Source organism: Phascolarctos cinereus, unplaced genomic scaffold, assembly GCF_003287225.1.
Source record: "Phascolarctos cinereus isolate Bilbo 61053 unplaced genomic scaffold, phaCin_HiC Scaffold_726;HRSCAF=1367, whole genome shotgun sequence".
Taxonomy (NCBI): domain Eukaryota; kingdom Metazoa; phylum Chordata; class Mammalia; order Diprotodontia; family Phascolarctidae; genus Phascolarctos; species Phascolarctos cinereus.
The window spans coordinates 112,818,022-112,842,178 of NW_027556098.1; the positions used below are offsets into that span (position 1 = coordinate 112,818,022).

The 24,157-nt window shown below is 35.5% G+C and overlaps 1 protein-coding gene across 4 annotated transcripts in view; it reads left to right on the top strand.

The window, feature by feature from the left end:
• STXBP5L (syntaxin binding protein 5L) overlaps positions 1–24,157 on the top strand; it is a 402,790-nt gene that overhangs the window by 132,290 nt on the left and 246,343 nt on the right. For all 4 annotated transcript variants that reach the window (XM_020985897.2, XM_020985899.2, XM_078146723.1 and 1 more), the window contains exons 4-6: positions 5,857–5,938; positions 9,972–10,072; positions 23,113–23,247. In XM_020985897.2, the coding sequence (XP_020841556.1) occupies positions 5,857–5,938; positions 9,972–10,072; positions 23,113–23,247 (318 nt within the window). The remainder of the gene's footprint in view (positions 1–5,856; positions 5,939–9,971; positions 10,073–23,112; positions 23,248–24,157) is intronic.

Consider the following 24,157-nt stretch of genomic DNA (forward strand, 5'->3'; position numbering starts at 1 on the left):
CGGCCTTGTCATGGTGAAGGGGCTTTCATGGCTCAATGAAACTATAAGCTGAGCTGTGCAGGGTTCTCCAAGACAGACAGGTCATAGTGGAGAGTTCTGACAAAAGGTGATCCACTGGGAAAGGAAATGGCAAACCACTCCAGTATCTTTGCCAAGAAAATCCCATGGAGAATAAACAACAACCACGAGCTTGGACAGATTTGAGTAGATAGTGGAAGGCAAGGGCCTGATGTGCTGTGGGGTTCACAAAGAGTCGGACATGACCAAGCAGCTGAACAACAACAACAAAAATTTACCAATGATGTCAGGAAACTAAAGCTTTGATTGATAATGTCCTTTCACCATAGACTTAGGTAATCGATCACCAATCAAACCATACATGAAATTTGTATACTCCGTCTGCTATAACTATAAAAGAAACCCCAGAGGCCCTCCTAATCATCTTGCTCCTACATTGCAATTAGAACAAATTTCTGTATTTCCCACACTTGGAAATTCATGTTCACTTGACAGTAGTGCTAATGTAGAGGGATTGCCAGAATGCCACCTCAGAGGAAGACATAGCCTCTTGAGGAACCCTGTCATGACCACCAATATGATAGAACCTTTAGGAATCAGATTTCAGAGTTTGTTCCTAGAGGAGCTGATGTTTTCATTGTTGAGTAGTGTTAAATAATCCTTGATTGCATGCATTCATGAGTGTAAGTCTTCTTCATGTTCCTTACCTGATGGTAAATTGGTATAGATACTTACTGTGTTCCTTTCCAACATGTGCATAGTTTGTTATAGTGTAGAGCGTCAGTTAAGATTGCTTATTTGGTGTGCAGAAGAGAACCTGGAGATAAACTTCTTTCTGGAGCAAGCTTCTGTACCTGGCCTGCCCCATTAACAAATGTCTGCTTGACTTGGAGCTAGGAAGCCTGTGTGTTCTTATGTCAAGGCAGACCTACCTGAGCCAGAAGAGGCAATGTATTAATCCTACCCTTTTGGAGGAAGTATTTTGTACATATTTAAGGTTATTGTTAAAAAACTATGTTCTCAATTTTTACCATAAGATCTCTATAATTCTAAGACTTTTTGTTTTTTACTCTAAAGCAGAGATAGTCAAACTTTGGCCCCTAGGCCACATTGGTCTCATTGAGGCTCAGAATGGGTTTAAAATTTAAAAATGTAAAAGCCGTTCTTAGCTCCAGGTCATACAAGAACAGACAGCTGGTTGGATTTGGCCCTTAGCCATAATTTGCCTCTGAAAGACCAACTGAGTGTGATCTCCCAGAAGATTCATTACTAAAAAGAGGTATTGAGAGAATCAGGGTCTTTTCCAAGATTGCATTATAAAGATGAAACTCCATTAAATTTCTTAGATGACAAGATAAATAGTGAAAGCAGGGGAGGGTGCTCTGTCTTTTGCATTTTGTTGCCCAGGGGAAGCACTGAAATATTTTTTGTGGGATTTTTATGTCTTAATATAGGAAGGTGGGCCGCTGAGAGAAAAATTTGAGAAACACTGAAAAACAGGCGATAATAAGATGAGTTATGTACACTTACAATGGATATTAATTCCTTTCAATTCTGTGGGAACCTGACTTTATCATTTTGATTCTGTCCATGTGGCTTCCTAGGGTTGGATATGTCCACAACTGCTCTTGCCATGGAGAAGACAAATTAATTCATTCCACATAGATTTACAGAGAACTTCTTTCCTAACAAAAACAACTTTTGACACAAAAATTGGAAAATCAGGTTGACAATAAATTAATTTTGTTTGTGTTCATTATGTTTAATTTTTATCACAGAAAAATATATCTATTTAGCATACTAACAAGTCCTTAATTATCACTCTTTAACTTAAGAGTTTAACTGTTAAACTTTTATATACCTAGGAGAACTTATCTAAAGAGCTGAAAGATAAATTATAGGCTTTTCCATCGAGTAGAACTCTTATACCTTAAGATTCACATGAACATTTCTTTAAAATAATTATTGAGACTGCACGCACCACTTTAAAGTATAAAGCACAAATTGTTAACACTTGAAAATATGTATTAAATTGATTAATAAATTGTTGCTTTACAAAATTGCTCTAAAGATCCTGAAATTATATTTTAAAAGCCTTTACAAAAACTATACTTTATCATAATTTTTTCTGTATTTAGTTAATTCTATTTAAGTCTTTTGGGATTATGGTGACTTATGTAGTGAGGAGACATGGGTCTTATATCCAATTGTAAATTCACTCTTTATTTTAAAATGCATTAGAAAAATTCCATGATCTACTTAAGTGACTGGCATAGGATGGATAATGAAATTTTGTCATCAGTGACAAAAAGACTTTCTATTAAGGTACAGAAAAATTGATTGTTACTAGATCATGACTAAGTGACACTGCCATCCTGTTTTCCATATATAAATGTCCTTCTAGATTAAGTTTCTCTGAAGAGTTAGACTCATCCCTTATAGGACTCATTGCTTAACAAATAGGGAGGCTTGTTTTTTCCTTATTTAGTATCATCATAACATCATAGGCTTAGTGTTGGAAGGGATATTAGAGGTTATCTGATCTAGCCTCTGATGTTGCAGATGAGAAAGCTGAGGCCAGAAGTGAGGTCACATGCTGAAGAGCACACAACAAAAAAGGTGGCAGAGCTAGGATTTGATCCTAGACCCTTTGGCTCCAGACAGTACCCTTGGAGATTCTTTTGGTTGCTGATATTAAAGTTTTCTGAGCCCTTTATGGGCATGCTACACATTCTTGCTTGGGGGATAACAAGTCCCCTGATTTCTTAACAAAGAAGTATTTTCTATTTGCTTTTCATGTAGGTGTCATTTTTCATCTCGAGTCTATCACCCTTCTGTCAAGAGACAGCATCCTTCATCAGTCCTCTAGAGTTGACGTTAGTCATTGCGTTGACCAGAGTTCTTAAGCCTTTAAAGTTGTTTGTCTTTACAAAAATGTTGTTACTATGTAAATTCTTCTGGATCTGTTTTCTTGCTCTGCAGCAGTTCTTACAAGTTTTCTGTTTCTCTGTTAATGTTGGCTTGTTTTTTTTTTTTGTGACACAATAGTATTCTATTACATTCACATACCATAGTTTGTACAGCAAATTCCTCAGTTGATAGCCACCCCACTTTAGTTCTCTGGCAGCACAAAAAGAGCTTCTATAAATATTTTTGTACAAAATGATTCTTTTACTCTTTCTTTGATCTCCTTGGTGTACAGGCCCAATAGTGATATCTCTGATATGCACAGTTTAGTGACATTTTGGGCATAGTTCAACATTGCTTTCCAGAATGGCTCAACCAATGTGGAGCTCCGCCCATATTGCACCAGTGTGCCTATTTTCCCTTCCAGCAATTGTTGTCTTCATCTTCTTCTTCTCCTCCTCCTCCTCCTCCTCCTCCTCTTCCTCCTCTTCCTCCTTCTTCTTCACAAATGTTTCTAATCTGATGATTGTGAGGTAAAATCTCAGAAGTATTTCACTTTGCAGTTCTCTAATTATTAGTGATTTGAAGCATTTTTAATATGGCTGTTGATCACTTGGATTTCTTCTGTTGAGAACTGCCTATTCACATCCTTTGACCATTTATCTACTAGATAAATGAGCATTTGGAATCCTTTTATATGTGAATCACTTCTTTATGTATCTTATAAATAAGACTTCAGTCAGAGATACTTGCTGCAAAGATTTCTTTCCAAGTTAATTGTTTCCTTTCTAATTTTTTTCTTAGGCAGTTGGGACTAAGTTACTTGCCCAGGGTCACACAGCTAGTAAGTGTCAAGTGTTTGGTCTGAGACTGGATTTGAACTCAGGTCTTCCTGACTTCAGGGCTGGTGCTCTATCCACTGCGCCACCTACCTGCCTTGTTTCCTTTCTAATTTTAATTGAATTGATTTTGTTTGTGTAAAATATTTTAAAATTTATGTCAGTAAAATTATCCATTTTATCTTTTGTGATCCTCTATCTTTGTCTTGTCATTCATTTTTCCTATTCAAAGATTCAAAAGGTAATTTCTTCCTTGTCTAATTTGTTTATGATGTGGCCTTTAAAATCAAGTTGTGTCAATATTTAGTACTTATTGTGGTATATTATATAAGATCATGGTATAAACCTAATTTTTGCTAGACTACTTTCCAATTTTCCCATTGATTTTTGGTAAATAGTAAGTCCTTACCTTGGTAATTGCAGTCTGTGGGTTGATTGAACATTACTATGTTCATATGCTTATTCATGTTATATAACTATTCTATTGCTCTGGTTACCCTTTCTATTTTTAGCTAGTACCAAATAATTTTGGTGTTTCCTATTTTGTAGTATAGTTTAAGATCTAGTACTGCTACTCCTTCCTACCCATTTAAAAAAAATTCTTTTAGATTCTTTAAGAATCTTGACCTTTGTTTTTTTAAGATGAATTCTATTACTTTTTTTCTTCGCTGTCTAAAATACTCCTTTGGGAGCTCAGTTGGTGTGGTACTGAATAAGTAAACTAATTTCAGTAATTTTGTAATTTTGATTATGTTGGCATAGCCCAACTATAAGTAACTTATCTTTCTACTTATTTAGATCTGCCTTTATTTCTGTGAAGAGTGGTACTGTATTTGTATAATTCCTGTATGTGTCATGGTTAGATGGATTCCTTAATATTTTATACATTCTGTAAGTGTTTTGAAATGAATTTCTCTATCTCTTCCTGTTGGATTTTGTTGGTAATATATGGAAATGCTGATTTGTGTGAGTTTATTTTGTGTCCTCTTCTTATGCTAGAGTTATTGTCAGTTAATTTATTTAGTTGACTTTTTAGAGTTCCCTACGTAGACTATATCCTCTGCAAAAAGCAATAATTTTGTTTCTTCTTTGCCTATGATTCTGTTGTGTTTATTTTTCTTATTGCTATGGCTAGTATTTCTACTTATCAAATAATAGCAGTGATTATTAATATCTTTGTTTTCCTCCTGATTTGATTGGAAAGGCCTCTAGTTTATCTCTGTTACATGTAATCCTGAGTCTTAGTTTTATATAGATAATGGTTTACAATATCAAAGAAATATCCATTTATTCCTATTCTTCTTAGTGCTTTTAACAGAAATGAGTATTGTATTGGAAGCTTTTTCTCTGTTTTGATATAATCATGTGATATTGATTTTTTATTACTCTAATCTATTGTGTTTATAGTTTTCCTAATACTAAACCTATTGTGTGCTACTAGTATAAATATTGTTGGGCATAGTGTATGATCTTTTCATATATCTCTGTAGCTTCTTTGTTAAAACTTCATTTAAAAATTTTTCATCAACATTCATTGTAGTTTTCTTTCTCTGATTTGTTTCTTCTTGGTTTAGATATTAAGACAGTACCATAGAAAGAATCTGGTAGGATTCCCTTTTCTGTTTTTGTAGTTTATGTAATATTATAATTTACTATTCTTTGAATATTTGATTTACTTGTAAATCCATCTGGTCTTATTTGTTTTTAAATTTTTCTTTGGGAGTTCATATAGGGGAAGTTCAATTTCATTTTCTGAAATTAGTGTTCATTTAAATTCTAATTGTATCATCTCTACCTTAAATTGAAATTCATTATAGGTTACCAGGATAAACGGAAATATTTTAAGGAGAAATTCACTAAAATAAAATTGAAGTAGACTGAGACTGTGCTACTCTAATCTCATTATTGTTAGTTCAAATCATGTGTGTAATTTAATTATAATGAATAAAAGTCAATGTTTTATTCTATTTTTAATACAAATTAGAATATTTTAAAAACAAAAATTAGTTATTAGATAGATTGGGTTTTTTTTTAAATTTTTACTGATCTCACTGATAAAAATTTTTCAAATCCTTAACTTTGACTATAAAAGATTGGGCAGGCCTGGTGTTGATTGTTATTGCCAGCATGAAAGTGGTGCAGCTGTACTGCAGCTTCAGTTCTTAATCAATGAGGTAAGGGTTTGTTGACAGTAAGTACATAATTTTGTCCAAGCTTACATCATCTAGTTAATTCTTAATGGATTTAAAGAAAAAGTTTTACCTAATGTTTTCAGGAATGTGCACTGTGCATAAAGCAAGGTGCCTTTGTATTAATTAATAAACTTTTTATACTTTAAGAGAAATAGAATCTAAATAACTAAAGTTTTTATTGTTGAACATTTAGCCTAATATTTAGAGGCAGGCGTTTAAGCAGTATACATAAGAAGCAGTTATGTTGGAGTTGGTTCACTTCTTGTCTCTCACCTATTGGCAGTTTGTTATCCAGCCCTCATATTCTCTTAGACTGTTTAATCCCTTATCTACCTAAGAAATCAATTACCTTTTCAATCTCCATAGCTTCCCTCTTTTGATTCTGTATATCCATGTATTTCTGGATCTGTGCATATCAATGTTCATATTTCCATAGATACCATAAAAATTGAATGTCCCTTCATTAATGGGCACAGGTTAGCACTACTAAACCAATGCCGGACAAGAAACAGAAATTCCTGACTTTCCCAAGCACTTCTTGATTCAGATGTGGCCTTTTAGGGTGGTTCTGGAGTCATCTAGAGTCCCTTGAAGGGGCAAGACGTCCACTCATGTAATTTCAGATCTGGAAGTGATTGTTAGAAATCTTCTCTTCAATTGCCTAAGGTAACTAAGACTCAATTAGGTCTTGACTAAGGTCACATATCTAGTTAGTTACAGAAGTGGGACTAAAACAAATGTGTACTGACTCACTCACCCGTGTTCCTTGGTAGCACCTTGGAAATTTGTCATGCTGCAATGAGAACCTAGTAGTTAGAGTCTTGTGTCATAGGGAAAAAAGATGGGCTATTGAGTGCCTTCTTGTGCATGTTCCATGTTCATTTCATGATATATATGTATGCAGTTATGTGTATATTCCATTTGTACATTGTGTGTGTATGTACACATATGTGCCTGTCTCTTTTCAAGATGAAGGAAAGGATAAGCCCATTGTTTTGGAGTCAGCATAAAAGATAAATTATCAGATGACAGAAAAAATCAAGACTGCATATTTTCTATTTTAAATATATTACGTGAAAGATAATTTTCTGCTGGGAAGGGCTGAACAAACAGCTAAGATGTAATTAAAGCCTAAGACAGATGAAGAGAAAATAAGAGAGAATGTTTAGGGAAGATGACCAAGGATGATGAGGGGTTTCAGAAACATCAAGAGTTGAAGAAAGTGGGGATACTTAGCCCTGAGAAGACTAAGAATGCCATCATGTACCATCTTTGAATATTTGAAAGGTTGTCATGTAGAAAATTGATAAAACATATTTTTATAACTCTAAAGGGCCCAAGTGGAACATATGATATGTCCAGAAGCAAACTTCATTGTAATGTAAGGAATAAATTTTGACTAGATAGAGCTAATAAAAATGGAATGAAATACTGAGTTTCCTATCATTGAAATTATTCAGTCAAACTTGATACTATAATGTGGAGTCTTCTCTGAGATAGGAAAATAGACTAATTGGTTTCCAAGGTCTCTTCCTAGTACCCATATCCTTTGATTCCATGATTTCTGTGTTGGATTCTCCTGCCTGCTGCATTGTTTTCCATTCTTATGAATTACCTTGAAATGGTTTCCTTAGTACCTTCCTCTGGTGCAATAGCTCTAATTTTGTCTGCTTATTCAATGAGTTCAGCAGTCACCCAGTGGTCACATAGTAATTTCATTCATTTTGGATATTAAAAGAAAGAAACTGCACATTCTCATTTAATCAATTATTTTAGCTCTGTCAGCAAGGACTATGCCTGAACACTTACATGACAAAGCAAGAGAGTTCTTCACTTGAGGCACATTCATGTTACCATGGAGGAGACAACCACCAAGCTGCAGGGTCCCTTATGTGTCTCTCAGAGACCCACATACTTTATAACTATATCTTTCCTGATTTGATTGGGAGCTCATTTTTACTAAGCCTGTACTCATTGTAACCCTTGTCTTATTCTAACTGTAAAGTGCTTCCTGCTAGTAATAGGAAGCTATTTTTGATTCTGAACAGGCCCAGTTTGTCTGGTAAGGAATTAATCAGTTTCTGGAAGGTTGTTCTGCCTATGAAATGCAGCATGATTTTTTGCTGGTCATATTGATGCTGCCTCCCTCAACCATCATCTTAGCATGCTCTTGGGGCCACTTATACAACCAAGACAAGTGCTGTTGATTATTTCCCATAGATGCAGATTGTTAGTGTCAGAGATAGGATTTGAACCCGTGTCATAAAAATGTGCCTCATCCTATCTGTGACTCAAACCTAGGAGTCACCTCCTTTGATGATATTCCACAGGCAAAATTACCTTAATGTTAGATATGTAGAAATTGTTTTCTTAAGAATTCTTTGATAAAACTATACTTAGGATCCAAAAGTCATAAATCTAGATCTGGGAGGTACCCAGAAAATATATAGTTCAACCTTCTAATTTTTACAGATGAACATATTAGGGCCCAAAGAATTTAAATGACCTGGCCAAGATCATAGAGGCAGTCAGTTTCAGAGGCAATATCTGAATCTGGGTTCTCTGGCTCTGGTGCCAGTGATCTTTCTACAGTCCTTTTGAAGGAGCCATTGGAAAAGGATAATGATTCTTTTAATCAATAAAGAAAAGAGAAAAAAAGTACTTTATGTTTTGAGACATAAATTCTTTTACTACATTTCCCGTAATGGACAGGAGTTCCTTGGATTGTAAAAACCGAGAGAATTGTGCTGAAGTTTTTTATGTTAAGAGTAAAAATACTTATCTCCTAAGTATGTAGGTAATAGTTTCTAATGAAGAGTTTAGTCTTATCTGTGTTGTTTCAGTCTTAAATTTTTTATTTAAGTTGTTATCTAAAATATAATAAAACTAAAAAATTAAAGATAAAACATTTTCTTTTTGAGAAGTAGCACAGTTAATAATCTTTTTTTTTTTTTTGAGACTAGCTCTTCCTATCTCATCCAGGCTATAAGTTCAGTGGCCCCTCATGGGCCTGATCCCACTATATTAATTGGTATAGAAACTTTGATCTGCTTCATTTCTGATGTGAACCAGTTCTCCCTTCCTTAGGCAGACTGGTGCTCACTCCCTTCTGCCACCACTCCCAGGGACTCACTGCATTGGTGCCAGACTTAGCGTGGAAACCAGATCATCTTTAGCCCCATTGCAGCTCAGAATCCCTGAGCTTTCATGAACCAGCAGCCTCAGCATCCCGAGTAGCAGGGATTACAGGCAGGTGTCACTATATCCAACAAGAATCTTAACAGAAACAAGGTTGCAGTCTTTTTTCCTCCTATTTATTAGTGTCTGGTCTTAGTTGGATTTAAACTGACTTATTGTCAGTTTATTGGGAGATACATTCAATCCTGTCCGCTGCCCAGTCACTGGCAGTTTATTTATGAGAATCTCAGCTTGACTCTCCGTGCTTATTTAAGTAAAGCAGAACCATTCCAGCTTGTCAATGGCCCTCTTCAAATATCGCCTTCCAGAACTGAATGTAATATCCCAGATATACTTCAAGCAGTGCAGAGTATAGCAGTTCTGCTTCCTCTGGTATTTGTACATGAAAATGAAACAGTAGAAAAATCTCTAGAGTAGAGGCCTGTGTTCAGATTCTGCCTTTGACACTATGTGACCTTGGGCAGATCATTCAGTCTTTCTGAGTCTCAGGTTCTTCAGCTGTAAAATGGGTATAATATCTGTAGTAATTTCGAGAACAAATGAAATGGTTTATATAAAGTACTTGGAAAACATCACAGCACCATGCTTATTATATTATACTTCATTATTTATTCGTCTATCTTTACTGTTAATAATTATCATAATTAGCTTTTATTTTTATCCTACTCCCTAAGTCTCAGAGGCCTTGTTGACAGAATGACATTACTGACTGAAAAGTGAAAAATTCAGTAAATCAACTGGTAGTTTGTGGTGTTTGATGAGCCCTAAATGTTAGTTGATTATTCACTCTGATTTTATATCTTCTCTTTTAATGCAGGGTGCTTTGGTCAGTGCAAGCTCAGATGAAACCCTTCATTTATGGAACCTTAGGCAAAAACGGCCAGCTATTCTACATTCTCTTAAATTTAACCGCGAACGGTAAGGACACATCAACAATTCCAAATATTTCTTAATCCATATCAAAAGTTATTTTACAAGAAAATTTCAGGTCAGCCTTTTTGTAGGTCTTCTGAAAAATGAAATGTGGGTACTGTCTTCAGTGGTTCGTATCTTGTTCATCTATTCCCGATTGTCCTGCATAACTTTCTTGTTCATGTCTTCCTCAAAATCCTCCACACAGATACACATTTGAGTTCATGTGAATCTCCTTGACTTTAGACTCTTCATCTGGTCACTATTTCAAATATTAGTCCTGTTAATGGGAATTCCCCAATTAGTGAACAGAGCTGTTTATAAGCTGGGGGTACTGGAGTGCTTCACAAGACTATTTTATGTAGGGATTATCTTAGTGTTGACCCAAAGTAGTTAGAACCAAAACTATTAGCTGAATTCAACTTTTTGGCAGGTGCCCTGAAATCTACACTAATATTAACATTGTTGGCCTAACTTTAAATATATTAAATATGTTGCCAAGATGGTAAGGGGGCACCTAACAAGGATTAGTTAGTAATTGTTAATTGTATTATTAGTAGTAACAACACAGAGGGGCTTTCCACTAGAACTCCACTAGAACAACATTATAGAATATCTGAGATTATTACTCTGTAAAATGATATCCAAAAAGTAGTAAAATGGAAACTCAAATTCAGGTCTCTTGAGACTTATTCTAGGATTCTTTCCATAATTCCCTGCTACCGTTTGGTAGAAATCACCCTGTTTTTAGCCCCCTTTGAGTATGGAAGTCATCTAGGAAGTAGAGAGTTAGAATGGTGCACTGGGAAAAGCTGTGGTCTTGAAGTAAACAGAATTGGGTTTGAGTCTTGGCTCATTCTGACGTGCTGTGTGACCTTGGGCAAGTCAGTTACCCTCTACAATCATCTTATTCCAAGTAGAGGTAAATATTATTATTTTTGTATTCTTTGCAAAATTGTTAGAAAAGCAATTTTTAATTAGAAAGTAACCATAAATGTGAACTATAATTATTATCATTATCATGATCATCATTATTATTAAAGTGATATGCATTATTTCATCATCAGAAACATCTAGGCAGTATCTTCAATTGTATTCCATTTGTTAGAGACAAACAACCTGCTTGTTGTGGGCTAGGTGATGGTATAGTTTGTTATTGTTGCTTTGTTGATTAGTTGAGTCTGATTCTTGGTGATACCATTTGGTTTTTTCTTGGCAAGATACTGGAGTGGTTTTGCCATTTCCTTCTCCAGATCATTTTACAGATAAGGAGGCTGAGGCATAATAGGGTTAAATGACTTGCCCAGGGTCACAAAGCTAATAAATGTCTAAGGATCTGAACTCAGGTCTTCTGGACTTCAGGGCTGGTACTCTATCCACTGAACCATCCAGCTGCCCCAATAATATAGTTAGGTGGATATAAATCTAGTTGAATGATTGCATCCATAGAGGGGTCATTAATCGGCTGATGTCACAATGGAGAGAGAGCTGTTCAGGGATGTGCCTTGGGGATCTGCCTTTGTCTTTTGAGTCACCTGAAATTTTAATTCTTCAGAGATTGTGATGTTCCATGATTCACAGACCTATAATACCACTGAAAGAATATTGATATTAAAAATCTGGACCAAGTTCAATGTCTTCTGCCTTTGTAAAAAATTATATATCTACACATATATCTCTGTATCTGTCCATTTATGTACTAATTTAGTAGGCTACTCATCCCACTCTATATCACAGGCAGGAATATTGTCTCCTGTAGATTCTTAGGCCAGGCTCTTTTGAGTCATTGTCAGACCCTATAGTATCCTTGGGCTCATGCAATTAGTATTAGTCATCCAAAAATAGGATCACATATAGGACTTTACTGTCTCTCAGGAATCTCTTTTCTATTTGAATTTTGTGTAGGACATCCTTTCTATAAGTGGAAAATACCTGTGACTAGCGTGTCTCTTTTATTGCTTAGGGCAGGCTTTTGTTAATCTTCACAGGATTGTTGAAAAAATATCTCTGTGATTGCATCTAGCCAGTAATATTACATTATCTTAACATATACAAGGAGATGCCATTTTTGCAGCTAGTTAAATCTATAATTTTCTCTTCAGAGTGAAATCCTTTTAAAAAAAATCATTACATAGTAAACACAGTGAGTAGATCTTGTGTTCCTTATGGTTTTCAATGACTTCTGTGACTGAAGATCTAGTCTACTTTAGAAAACCCTTCACAAAAGCTTTCTTGTTCCCTTCTCATGTTTGCATCAAAGTTACCCCAGATACATATGTAGATCATTCTCATAAAGATTTTATAGAGACAAAAAAAGTTAGATGGTCTGGTAGTTACTGATATTCCCTTGATCACCTTAAAAGCTGACTTTTCCTGTCTTTTGCTATCTTTTCCTCTTCCAGATATCTCAAAAATCATCCCTCCGTTATTTAAAGATTCCATTGTCTCCAGCACAGAATTCTTTTGTTTATGCTTGGTCTGGTCCCGCTGTTTTCCCTGACTTCAGTTTTCTTAAGTGCCATCAGAATTTAAGATTTTGGTGTCCAAATATATTAGTTCCACTCTTGCTGATAATGAAAATAGAAAGTAATAGAAGTGCTGGTAGAATTTTTCCATTTTGGCTAATAATTTAATGTAGGTAAAAAACACCATTTCATTCAGTATTGTTGTTGGTGTTTTTTTTAATTAATTCTGCAACTGTGCTCGGCTCAAGGTGGTACGTATCTAATAATATTTTCAATTGCTCTTCAACACATATCTTCCTCTCTAACTATAATGGTGTGCTCATTATATTGGTGCACATATTATTGTACTTTTTTCTTCCTACTTGAAATCCCTTCTCCTCTCCCCTCTGCCTCTTCAAATTATATTAATCCTTCAAAACTATGATGAAATGCCACATTTTCTGAATCTTCTCCAGCCCCTTCTCCCCATGCCTATTTTCCTTTTCTGTGAACTTATGTAAACTAGTAGAAATTCTACTAGCAGAATTCTAGTAGTGGAAACTAGTAGAATAAACTACCACATAGTTTAGGAAAAGGGTTCTTAATCTCTTTTTATGTCATGGACCCTTTTGGCAAGCTAATGAAGTCTATGACATCCTTCACAGAATAATGTTTTTAAATTAATAAAATAGAATACATCAGATTGCAAAGGAAACCGTATGTGTATATATACATACACAGTTATCAAAATATCTGTTTAAAAAACTAGTGTACAAATCCCAAGTTAAGAATCCTCAGTTTGGAAATTAATTGTTATATTGCATTTTTCTCTTTTTGCTTTTAATTCTCTCTCCCAAAGAAGTTGATAAATTCTTCAGGGGCAGCAACTGTGTTAAATTTCTCCTGTGTCTCCCCTCTCCACCCTGACAAAGTGCCTAGTACTGTTGGTATATGGGTTATGCTCGACAGAAATTTGATTGATTATCATAATTCCGTAGGGAAGGACTTTGGGCTATTATATATTTTTTCAATATGTGATTTCATAGATTTGTTTTCTCTTGTTTTCCCATTACTAGTGTGCTATATAGATGAATGAAGTGATTGCAATGTTACTATTATGCTGGGCTTTTTTTCTATTTCATCATAATAATGATTACAAGCAAGAGTGCCTCTAAGGTAACCTCCAGTTCTCTCTACACAATGTCCCACATCTGGATGGGATGTGAAAAATGTAGTTTCCAAAAACTGTGACTAAATATTGAGAGTGGGCTAGGAATCAGAAAGTTTTAATTTCATCCAAGTCTACCTTGATTTATTGTGTGGCCATCGACATGTTTATGCCTGAAGTTCTCCGTCTGCAAAATGGATGTAATAATCCCCTTTCCTATTCACTTCACAGTATGAGAAGTAATGAGATATTCAGCCCACTTCTTAAAACCCACAGAGAGAGGCCCTCTGTGAATTGAGATGAGGAGAGAACATTCATCTCCTTCCCTGCAGAATTATGAGGGGAAGAATTCTCTGCCTTTCCTGGGCTGTAGAGCATGCTGTAGTGTCCTGTGGAGCTGAAGGGAGAAAATTGGGATGATCATGTGTAAAATGCTTCTGATTCCTTTGGGAAGAGGTGTTGTATAAATTTGAATGGTTATGATTTTATTTTTAGAATGCCAATGAATATGGTCTTTATTCATTTATAATAATAGTAAAAACCCTATGGGTCTAACACATTTCAATGATCTGTTTACTAGGATGAAAAAGTGGTGATTTAGCTGGTACCTCAAATAATATGAATTTTTACCAGAGGATTGTTTAATCTTAGAGTTGGAAGGAGTTTTAGAAATGTTCTAGTCCAGTTTCCTATCCATTCAAGAATGTCCTCTGTCCTCCCTACTATCCTTGACAAGGCTTCAAGTCTCTGCTTAACCATTTGCTGTGATGTAAAGTTCACAAACTCACAAACCCAGACAGTTCTGTCTTTGAAAATGTATATTGTTTGAAAGTATTTGCTCATCTTGCCTAGAAATCTGCTTCCTGTATTGATTATAATCCTTCCCTTTGGAGTGCCATTCTGTAATCCTTTGTTTTCTTGGTCTCCCTTCAGATAATTCACAACAATGATCATATACTTCCCACAAATGTTTATGGAAATAAGGATACTTGGTTTCAAACTGATGATGCTCACGTGACATAGTCACTTGATCCTTCTCTATTTTGGTCACCTTTCTCTGAATGCCTATGCAGTGTGTCCAGGTGTGATCTAATTCGTACAACGTACACTGAGACTGTTCCTTCCCTTGTTCTGTTCATGAAACTGACTTATTCACAATTCTGATCCTTAATGCACATATAGTTAAATAAAACCTTCGGTTATTTTTTCACGGGGACTGTTAAGATATCATTTTGTATTTGTACAATTGATATCTTTAACTCAAGTGAAGGAATTTACATTTATCCCAGTTAAATTTTCTCTTGTCAGCTTAAACCCATCATTTCAGTTTATAGATATATTTGTGAATTCTCCTTCTGTCATTGTTCATTTATTAGCTTTACATCCTAGCTTTTTTATTAGCCAAAAATGATAAGCCCACCTTTACTCTTAATCTGATCCAACAATGCAACAAACAAGTCATTGATAAAAATGTTGAATAAGTCAAGAGCCAGGGACGGAGCTCTGCTGCACCCCTCTGTAGGCCACTCTCCAGGATAACATTCACTATTGAATAATCTCTATGTAAGCTTATTTAAACAATCATTAATCTACCTAATTGGCTTGTCATCTAGCCTACATTTCTATCTTGTATATAAGAGTAACATAAAATATTTTGTCAAATGCTCTGTTGAAATCCAGATGTATTATGTCTACAGCATTCTCCTCACTTACCAATCTAGTAACTCTGTGAACAAGGAAAAAGGATATGCCCATTGTTGGTGAATCCATTCTGGGTCCTAGTGATTCACTACTTGCTTTGCTAAGTATTCCCAAACCATCTGTTTAACAATCTGTTCCAGAATTTGCCAGGGAAAAATATCAAGCTTACCAGTATATATTTTCCAGAATCAACTTTTTTTTCTTTTTATTTTTTGAACATCTAATATTGGCTCCCTTGCTCAGGCTTCTAGGACTTCTCTCATTCTCCACATTTTGATCCAGTCCTAAATTTTCTCCATCGGTTGTGGCTGAGTTAAAACATCATTCTTGCAAGCACTCATAAGCCTAGAGGAGCATTGTTGTAATTTGTGTTGTAAGTGCAATCACCAAAGCAGGCATGCCCCGTAAGATGTGTATTTTATAATGTGTTTGGATTATGTAGCCACCTGAAAAGGGATAAGTTGGAAATCAGTCACTATTCTCTCTACTTATGGCCAAGACTTGCTAAACAAAATGGTACCTTGTTAAGAAAGGATGGGTTGTGTAAGGTGTGAGGAGACAATTGGGAATGGAGGCACTTTCCTCTTCAGTAATTGACTCAGTGTCAACAGAGGAATGGGTTCGAGCCATGAGACAGGCAGTCATTCAAACAGTATAACCTAAGGGGGAGCCTTTATACACAATTAAAGTGACTTTCAGTTGGTCATATCTACCTTGGGAGGAAGCCTTTGAGCTCTGCCTAGCATATGCCATAGAAACTTGGAAGGAAAAGCCACTGAAAGATACAGGAAAAACTCCGGTTATTACTGGAGAGCCCTAGGAAACCAGCCTTAGATATTCTATGCACTGTGATGATGCAGTGACCCAAGATTTATAGTATTTGAAAGCTTGTGGGTGCTGCATAGGCATGTTGTCATATCTGAGAGCACAGACGATATTTATATTAAATTCTAAATCCAAGAAGAGGGAGAGGTCTCCAGTTTTGTTCAGAGGTTGGTCTACTATAGAGAGTAGTGATCAAATGATCATCCCATAAACCATACTAATGTTGACTCTAATATTCAAAAGGATTCTTCATCATGACCCACTATTGTTGCGGCTCAGCCTGCCTGAGCAGCAGAAACAAGGGAGATTTCTTGTTCTAAGTTTGGTTACCATTCTTAATCCATTTCCCAGAGCTTTAACTTTTGTTCTTGACCTTTTGTACCTTCCTAAGAAAAAGAGGTTAGACCTGAGAGAAAAGGGAAATAGTCTATAAAGGAATTTAGACTGGAGAAATATTTATTTCTTAATATTTTCAGCTGAACTGAAAAGGAGATTTTTTAATATGTTTCTACAGTAACTAAATGTAAGAGGTCATATCATTTAAAAAAATAGAATAGGAGCTATGCTTCAGAACTATGGCTAGAAGAAGATCTTATAATCAAACAGTGGATAGAAATGATTACAAATGACAAGAGTCTATTTTAATTACACAAAATTTTAAAAAATGTATGAACAAAATCAGCACCAATAGAACAGAAACTTTTGAGTGGGAAAAATCTTTGCTTCAAATATCTCATATAAAAGCCTGCTATCCAAGATACATAGAGAACTAATAGATAAATGGTCAAAAGATAAAAACATAGAACTATCAAAAGAAGAGTTATAAGCAACCATATGAAAAATGCTTCACATCACTAATAGTAAGAGAAATGTAAAGTAAGTTTGCTCAAAGGTTTCACCTTATGCCCAACACACTGGCAGAGGCGATAAAAAAAAATAGTGTTGGAAAGGTTAGGTGAAGAAAGACCTACTCTGGCCTTGCTGGTGGAGCTGTGAATTGGTGCAGCTGTTCTGTAATTATTAGAGAAAAATCACTAAACTGTTCATACCATGTATCCCAGCAATTACAGTACTAGGCAGGTACCTCAAAGAGGTTACTGCCATCAAGAAAAACCTCATTTTTACCAAAATATTTATAGTAGCATCTACAGGCCAGGCAAGCCAGCCTTGCTGAAGCAACAAGGTATCCTGAAAGAGAGAGAGAGAAGCAAGAAGCAGTATGTACCAGGTGCCACCACTGCCACTTCAGATGCCCAGGGAGACTGTGCAGTACACTGAGCCCAAGATTCCTGAAAAGAGCAGGACCCTTAGACCACTGACCTTGCTTGCAGCCTGCCTCTGCTGGCATCCCTCAGACGATCATCCCTTGAGGGGTTGAGACTTGGCAGAGGCCTGTACAGGTGCTACTGTAGCCCTTGCTGCTTCATCAGCCACAGCTGCTGAAGAACCAGAAAACAAAGTTCTCATTACCAGAGTCCTTGGCCATGAAATGGTTCAATGGATGTGATTTTAATAAAGATAAATGACATTTAAAAAGATGAATTACTTTATGCTTTGCTACTGCACTCAAGGACCAATAGACCCTTCTATTTGACTTTCACATGAAATCTTCTATATGTGTTATCTCCCCCATTAGATTGTGACATCCTTGCATCCTTGAGAACAAAAATTGTTAGACTTTTCTCATTTTATCCTTGGCACTTAGCACTCAATCTTTTGTACACTGTAAGTGCTTAATAAATATTTTTTTTGTTCATTCATTCATTAATTTGTGATAACAAACAACTGAAAGCAAAATGGTTTTTCATTGAATGGAGAATGACTGAACACATTGTGACATATAAATCCAATGAAATATTATTGTGCCATCAGAAACAATAGATATGTGGATTCAGAGAAACCTGGGACTCTTTGTATGAATTGATATAGAACAAAGAAAGCAGAACCAGAAAGACACTATACACAATTGCTACAGTAATGTAAATGAAAATACTATCAAGAGACAACTGAACTCAGAAGAACTGCAATGTTCAATATCTCTTATTAGAGAGGTGGGAAAATAGAGCTGTTCAATGTTGCATGTCAGTTATGGTAGCTGGGTGGCATAATGGAAAGAGTTCTGAGGTCAGGAAGACTCATTTTTAAGAGTTCAAATCTGGCCTCAGACACTTACTAGTTGTGTGACCTTGGGCAAGTCACCTAACCCTGTTTGTCTCAGTTTTTCATATGTAAAATGAGCTAAAGAAGAAAATGGCAAAGCATTTCAGTGTCATTGCCAAGAAAACTCCAGATGGGGTCATGTAGAGCTGTATATGACTGAAACGATTGAACAGCAACATAGTAGCTGTGTAGGTTGGTTTTGTTTAAATCTTTCTCTTTGTTACAAGGGAGTATTCTATGGGCCAGTTAGTGGTGATATATATTTGTATATCCATATATATATGTGTGTATATGTGAGTATCATTTTGCCCTTCACCATGTCCTATAGTTATTTAAAAAACATAACTTTCCTTTGCCTATTTTTGAATGTCTTAGATAAAATCATATATTTTATACGTGTATATTCCACCTGCATATACTATATATGTATATGTATTGTACATACATGTATATGAGTATATATGTGTATATATATGTATATATACACATATATATATACATATATATCCAAACATAGTTGAGAGAGAGAGAGAGAGAGAGAGAGAGAGAGAGAGAGAGAGAGAGAGAGAGAGAGAGAGAGAGAGAGAGAGAAATGATTGGCATAAAACAAAAACAAAAAAGACACCAGAAATTTCAAGTTTACCCTTAACAAACCAAGATTTAATGTGGATTATGCAAGAAAATGGTAGAAATTGTGCAACACAAACAGTACAGTCTGTAAAAAAAAAATACATCTATTACATACTTACAAAGACATGATCTGGTGGCTAGAATGATACATAAGGTTTCTGTCTTTCATAGACTGACAGCTGACCAGTCCCCATATTACTAAGATAGACCTGAAATTATCTGGAAGAATTTAGCTCATTAATTGTACTAGAACCAGACCATTTCCAGACCCAGCCCACAGTCACCTAAACATAACACTGATCCACAAAAACTTAAGAACAATGCCTTAAAATAATTATTGTCACGCTAGATACTCCTGCTCTCCAAACTACCTGGAATAAATGCTGACACCTGCCAGGGCAGATCAAAATCCTGTTGGAAAGAGGATGAGGGATGAGGTACATATCATCTCTGTTGTCCTGTCTGCTAATAAGGAGCTACTGGGGTTTACATGGTGAGGCCTACTTTTTAGGAAAATGAATTTGGTGACTATAAGGAAGAAAGTTAAGGCATGGATATCAATGAGAAGACTAGACTAGCCCAACTGAGAAGTAATGAAGGCCTGAACTATGGTCAGTTGCTGCATGAGTGGAGAGAAGATGTAAGTGAGAGATGTTATGGTAACAGAAGTGCACCAATGATCCCCTCAGTGAGCTAGTGGTGAAGGTGCTTATGTTGTAAAACTTCCTAACCTCTCAGATGGACTAGTCTAGCTTTCTCATTGATAGCCATGCCTCTACTCTCTTTCCATTCCAGCCCATCTTCCTTAGAGTCACCAAATTGATTTTCCCAAAAAGTAGGCTTCACCATGTCCCTCCACTACCAAATAAACCCTAGTAGCTCCTTTTACATCTAGTATTGAATGTAAACTCCCTTATCTGGCATTTAAGGCTCTTTACAACCTGGCCTACTTTTTTCCTTTCCAGTCTTCTTATACATTATTCCCCTTCACGTACTCTGTGGTCTAGTCATTCCAGCGTACTTGCTATTCTTCACACATCTTTATCTCTATGCCTTTGTAGCAGCTGTCCTTTATGCCTGGAAAATTCTTATTACTTACCTCAGCCTCTTGTAATCCCTGGTTTCCTTCAAAACTCATCTCAGGCACCATGTTCTGCATGAAGACTTTCCCAATGTCCCCTAGTTGTTAAGGCCTTCTGTCTACTTGGTATTCATTTTTTAATTAATTAACTATATATTCTGTAAATGAGCATTTGTATGTATGTGAAAATGACAAAATATATGTTGTCTTCCTTGTTAGAATATAATTCCCTTGAGAGCAAAGACTTTCACTCTTGTCTTTGTCTTCTCAGGTTTTGGCACAGTGCCTTGAACATAGCAGACGATAAATGTTTGTTGATTAACCGATTAATGAATCAGCTTCAGGATTACATAGCATGTTAGTGAATGGGGCTGATTCTTAAACCTAGATCGTGAAACTAAATATCCCAATGAAAACTGAATATTTCAGTAATTTTGATAAGTAGTAGGACCACACTGGTTTATATGATGTTAGCCTGTTTGCCGACCATCAGCAATTAACCAAATTTAATCAAATTTTCTCTTATTACCTTCCAATCACTGGTCCGCTAAGACAGAAAATTAAATTCAAGTGGATTTTCTTTCATTTCTGTATTTGGCCTGTTTTCTTTTATCTCTTCATTTTGGCTCCCACTAAGTAACAAGCAGAATCAATGGATTTTTTTTCTTATTGATGCTCTATTTCTTCCTTTTTTATTTGCCATGGTTTTGTTTGGAATTACATTTCACCTCAAGGTTTGTTTTTATTATTGTTAAATCTCTATACTTCAGGCTTAAAGCAGTTTTCAAACATTATCCTACTTGGTCCTTTCAATAGTTTTGGGAAGTGGACTTTCATTTGTCTTATAACAGACTATGATTTCTTTGATGTAGGGAATTCCCAGTGAGGAAACTTCCTATACCAATCCAGATCAGTATTTGCTCTGAAATTTAGAGTTTCAGAGAGTTGCCTGGTCTGCAGAGAGACTAAGTACCTAGCCCAAGGTTATATAGCCAGTGCGTGTCAGAGAAAGGACCCAAGTCATCCTGATTCCAGCATTCTTTGCACTATATCATATTGCATTTTCAAATTGAAATCACAGAATTGCACTAGGATCCTAGCCATGGCATTCCCAAGGACCAGTGCTAAAGGAAATAGATTGACTGTCTGGGGTTGAAACAAGTTGGAACTTAAAAAGTCAAGCATGTATTAAATCATGTCAGGTTGGTTACTGTGACTTACCCAAGTACCTGCACATTTCCCATCTGTATATAGTTTGTAAATTTCTAAAATTTCTCATGTTATAGTAAATTAGATTTTATACTCTTAAATGGTTTAAAAAATGCAATGAATGGTTTTAGTAAGTTAGCATGGAGGAAGGATTACACCACAAAAGTGTGTTCAATGTTATTTTTCTAAATGTACAGTTTAAAAGGAAAAAAACTCCTCAATTGTTAAAGTGGTAAATTGATAAATTGGCCAATATGTAGAGTTATGTATTTTAGAGTGTTCTAACCAGAGTTATAAGGCCGTGAAACATGAAAGATCCTTATACTTAGGTCATAGATGATTAGGCTGTTAATTAATCCTGGAAGCACTCATCTATTAGCAGTGCTCTGCAACTCATGAGTGTAGGATTCAGAGTAGTTTGGTAAATGTACTTTATAACTCAGGTTAGAAAAATGGGATTGCTTAGTGAATCAACCAGAATGAGTGTGTAGTCGGGGCCAATCATTCAACCATACATTGCTTCAGTTCATTTGGATATTTGCAATCACATAATAGGGTGCAAAGAATTTAATTATGAATGAATTTTGTATTCAGTTGTAATCAGTGTCACGATGTCATCTGGTGTTGATATTTTTAGCTTATCTGATAATTTGCCAGTTCTAGGCATACCATTTGGGATAATGGTTTTCAGGAACTAGTTAATGTTAATACTAATAATCAGAATAATAATGATAGGTTGCATTTACTTGATGTTTTAAGATTTAAATAACATTCTGCATACATTATTTCATGTGATCTTCACAACTCTGTGAGGTAGCTATTACTATCCATTTTATAGATGAAGAAACTGAGACTTGGGTCATGATTTACCCATGATTATATGGAAAAATGAGATTCTACCCTAAACTAAGAAAGTAGAATGGTAGAATCTACAAAGTAGGGAGAGTAATAACTAATGCAAGCACATATGGCATTGTTCCAGGGCTTGACTGACATCTCCATGCCTAGCCTTCAGGTCCTTTGGAGATACAGTCCCCTCCTCCCATCACCAGGGTTCTGTTGTCATGATTCACTTATCCCTTGAGAGTAAGGGCCAGGATTCTGGGGTTGACTTACCCTGCTATGACTGAATCTGAGAATGATACCATCTCCTGGGCCACTGTCTTCCTTCCCATTGTACCCACAGCTACACTTCCCCGCCATACCACCATTACTCTGACAGGCTCCCCCTGTCCCTCATCACATCATATAATTTCCCCTCAATTTCAACTGAATTCAACTTAGATTTTAATTAGTTACAGCTATTTGTTGCTTGTTACAGGTGGATGCAAGTAAGTGTCAGGAATCATTCATTAATTCTACAAACATTTCATCCATTATATATGGTACTAAGGGATATAGTTTCAAATATCTGGAAATTTGGTATAATTAAGACATGGTGATAACCTCTTTGTGAATTCTGAAATTTACATATTTTACATGGATTTAATTTTGATTTGAAGTTAATACTATAAAAATCAAAACCTTTCCGTAATATTGTTGGAACATTGCTGTTATGTCTATGCCATGTAGTGATTTAATGTTAATATAGTATTAGCAAATGTCATTGTTGAGTTAGGGACTTTTACATTTCTGTTATAAAAATTTTAGACATTATTATATCAAATTCTAATATATTAAAATTAAACAATATCTTTCATCAATGAATAAGGTGTCCTAATAGATATTTTGATTTTTTAAAAATTAAATAATAGTTACCTGTATATAAACTGTGATATCAAAAAAAGTTAGAATTCAGATATTTCAACTGAAATTTTCTTTCTTTCAGAATTACTTACTGTCATCTACCTTTCCAGAGTAAATGGCTCTATGTTGGAACAGAAAGAGGAAATACACACATTGTAAATATTGAATCTTTCATTCTTTCTGGATATGTTATCATGTGGAACAAAGCAATTGAACTGTAAGTTGAATTTTAATATTGTTTTATTAACATGAGCATTTCTGTGCTTAGAGATTTAATTTACTTATATAACGTTGCATGGCTCTTTGAAACTTTTGTAGGCAGATTTTGGTTTGATCAAGGTAATAGAGGAAGCCCTCCAATAAAGTAAAACTCTGATGCCTCATTGTGGTATTGAAAAGATACTGGATTCTTCTGCAAGGTCATTCAATTAGAAGCAAACATTCTTGTAGATCTCACCAAGCTGGAAAGACTTTGAGGATGGGCCTTATGATGGACTTATATATTTGATATCAAAGACTGGCCTCACTAAATTCAGAGAGGCTCATTACCAAACATTTAGCTTTCAGCTAATTCATTATTTTTAGTCATTTGCAACCATTAAAGAAACACATACTAAAGGAGAACTTATAATCTCTATTGGTGAATGATGAGATGATGAAATTACAGATCTTTTTAAGTAAGATAGAGTAAATAGGTTCAGAAAAAAATAAAATTGTAAAATTACTATTAAAGTAATATAGATAAGCATTTAGAAAAAGAAAGTATATCAAACTAATCTCAGTTTCATTTTTGCCTTAAAAAAAAGCTCATCTTTTCGCATCCCTAACCACTATCCAACCTTCTCCTCCTCCCTATTTCCCTAGTTCTGTTCAGTGAATCACTATACAACAGATCACCCAGAATTGTAAACTTGGAGTCATCCCTTTTGTTCATTTACATGGCTGCCACTATTGTTTGGACCCTCAGAACTTCTTGATTGTAATAGCCTCCTCACTTCTAGTTTCCTCCTTATACATAGGTGGTCTCTCCTCTGTTCAAAGACCTTCAGTTGTCTCCTATCATTTATAGGAAAAAAAATCAGCTCCTCAGTCTGTCATTTAAGGCTCCCTACAGTTGGGATCTTTTA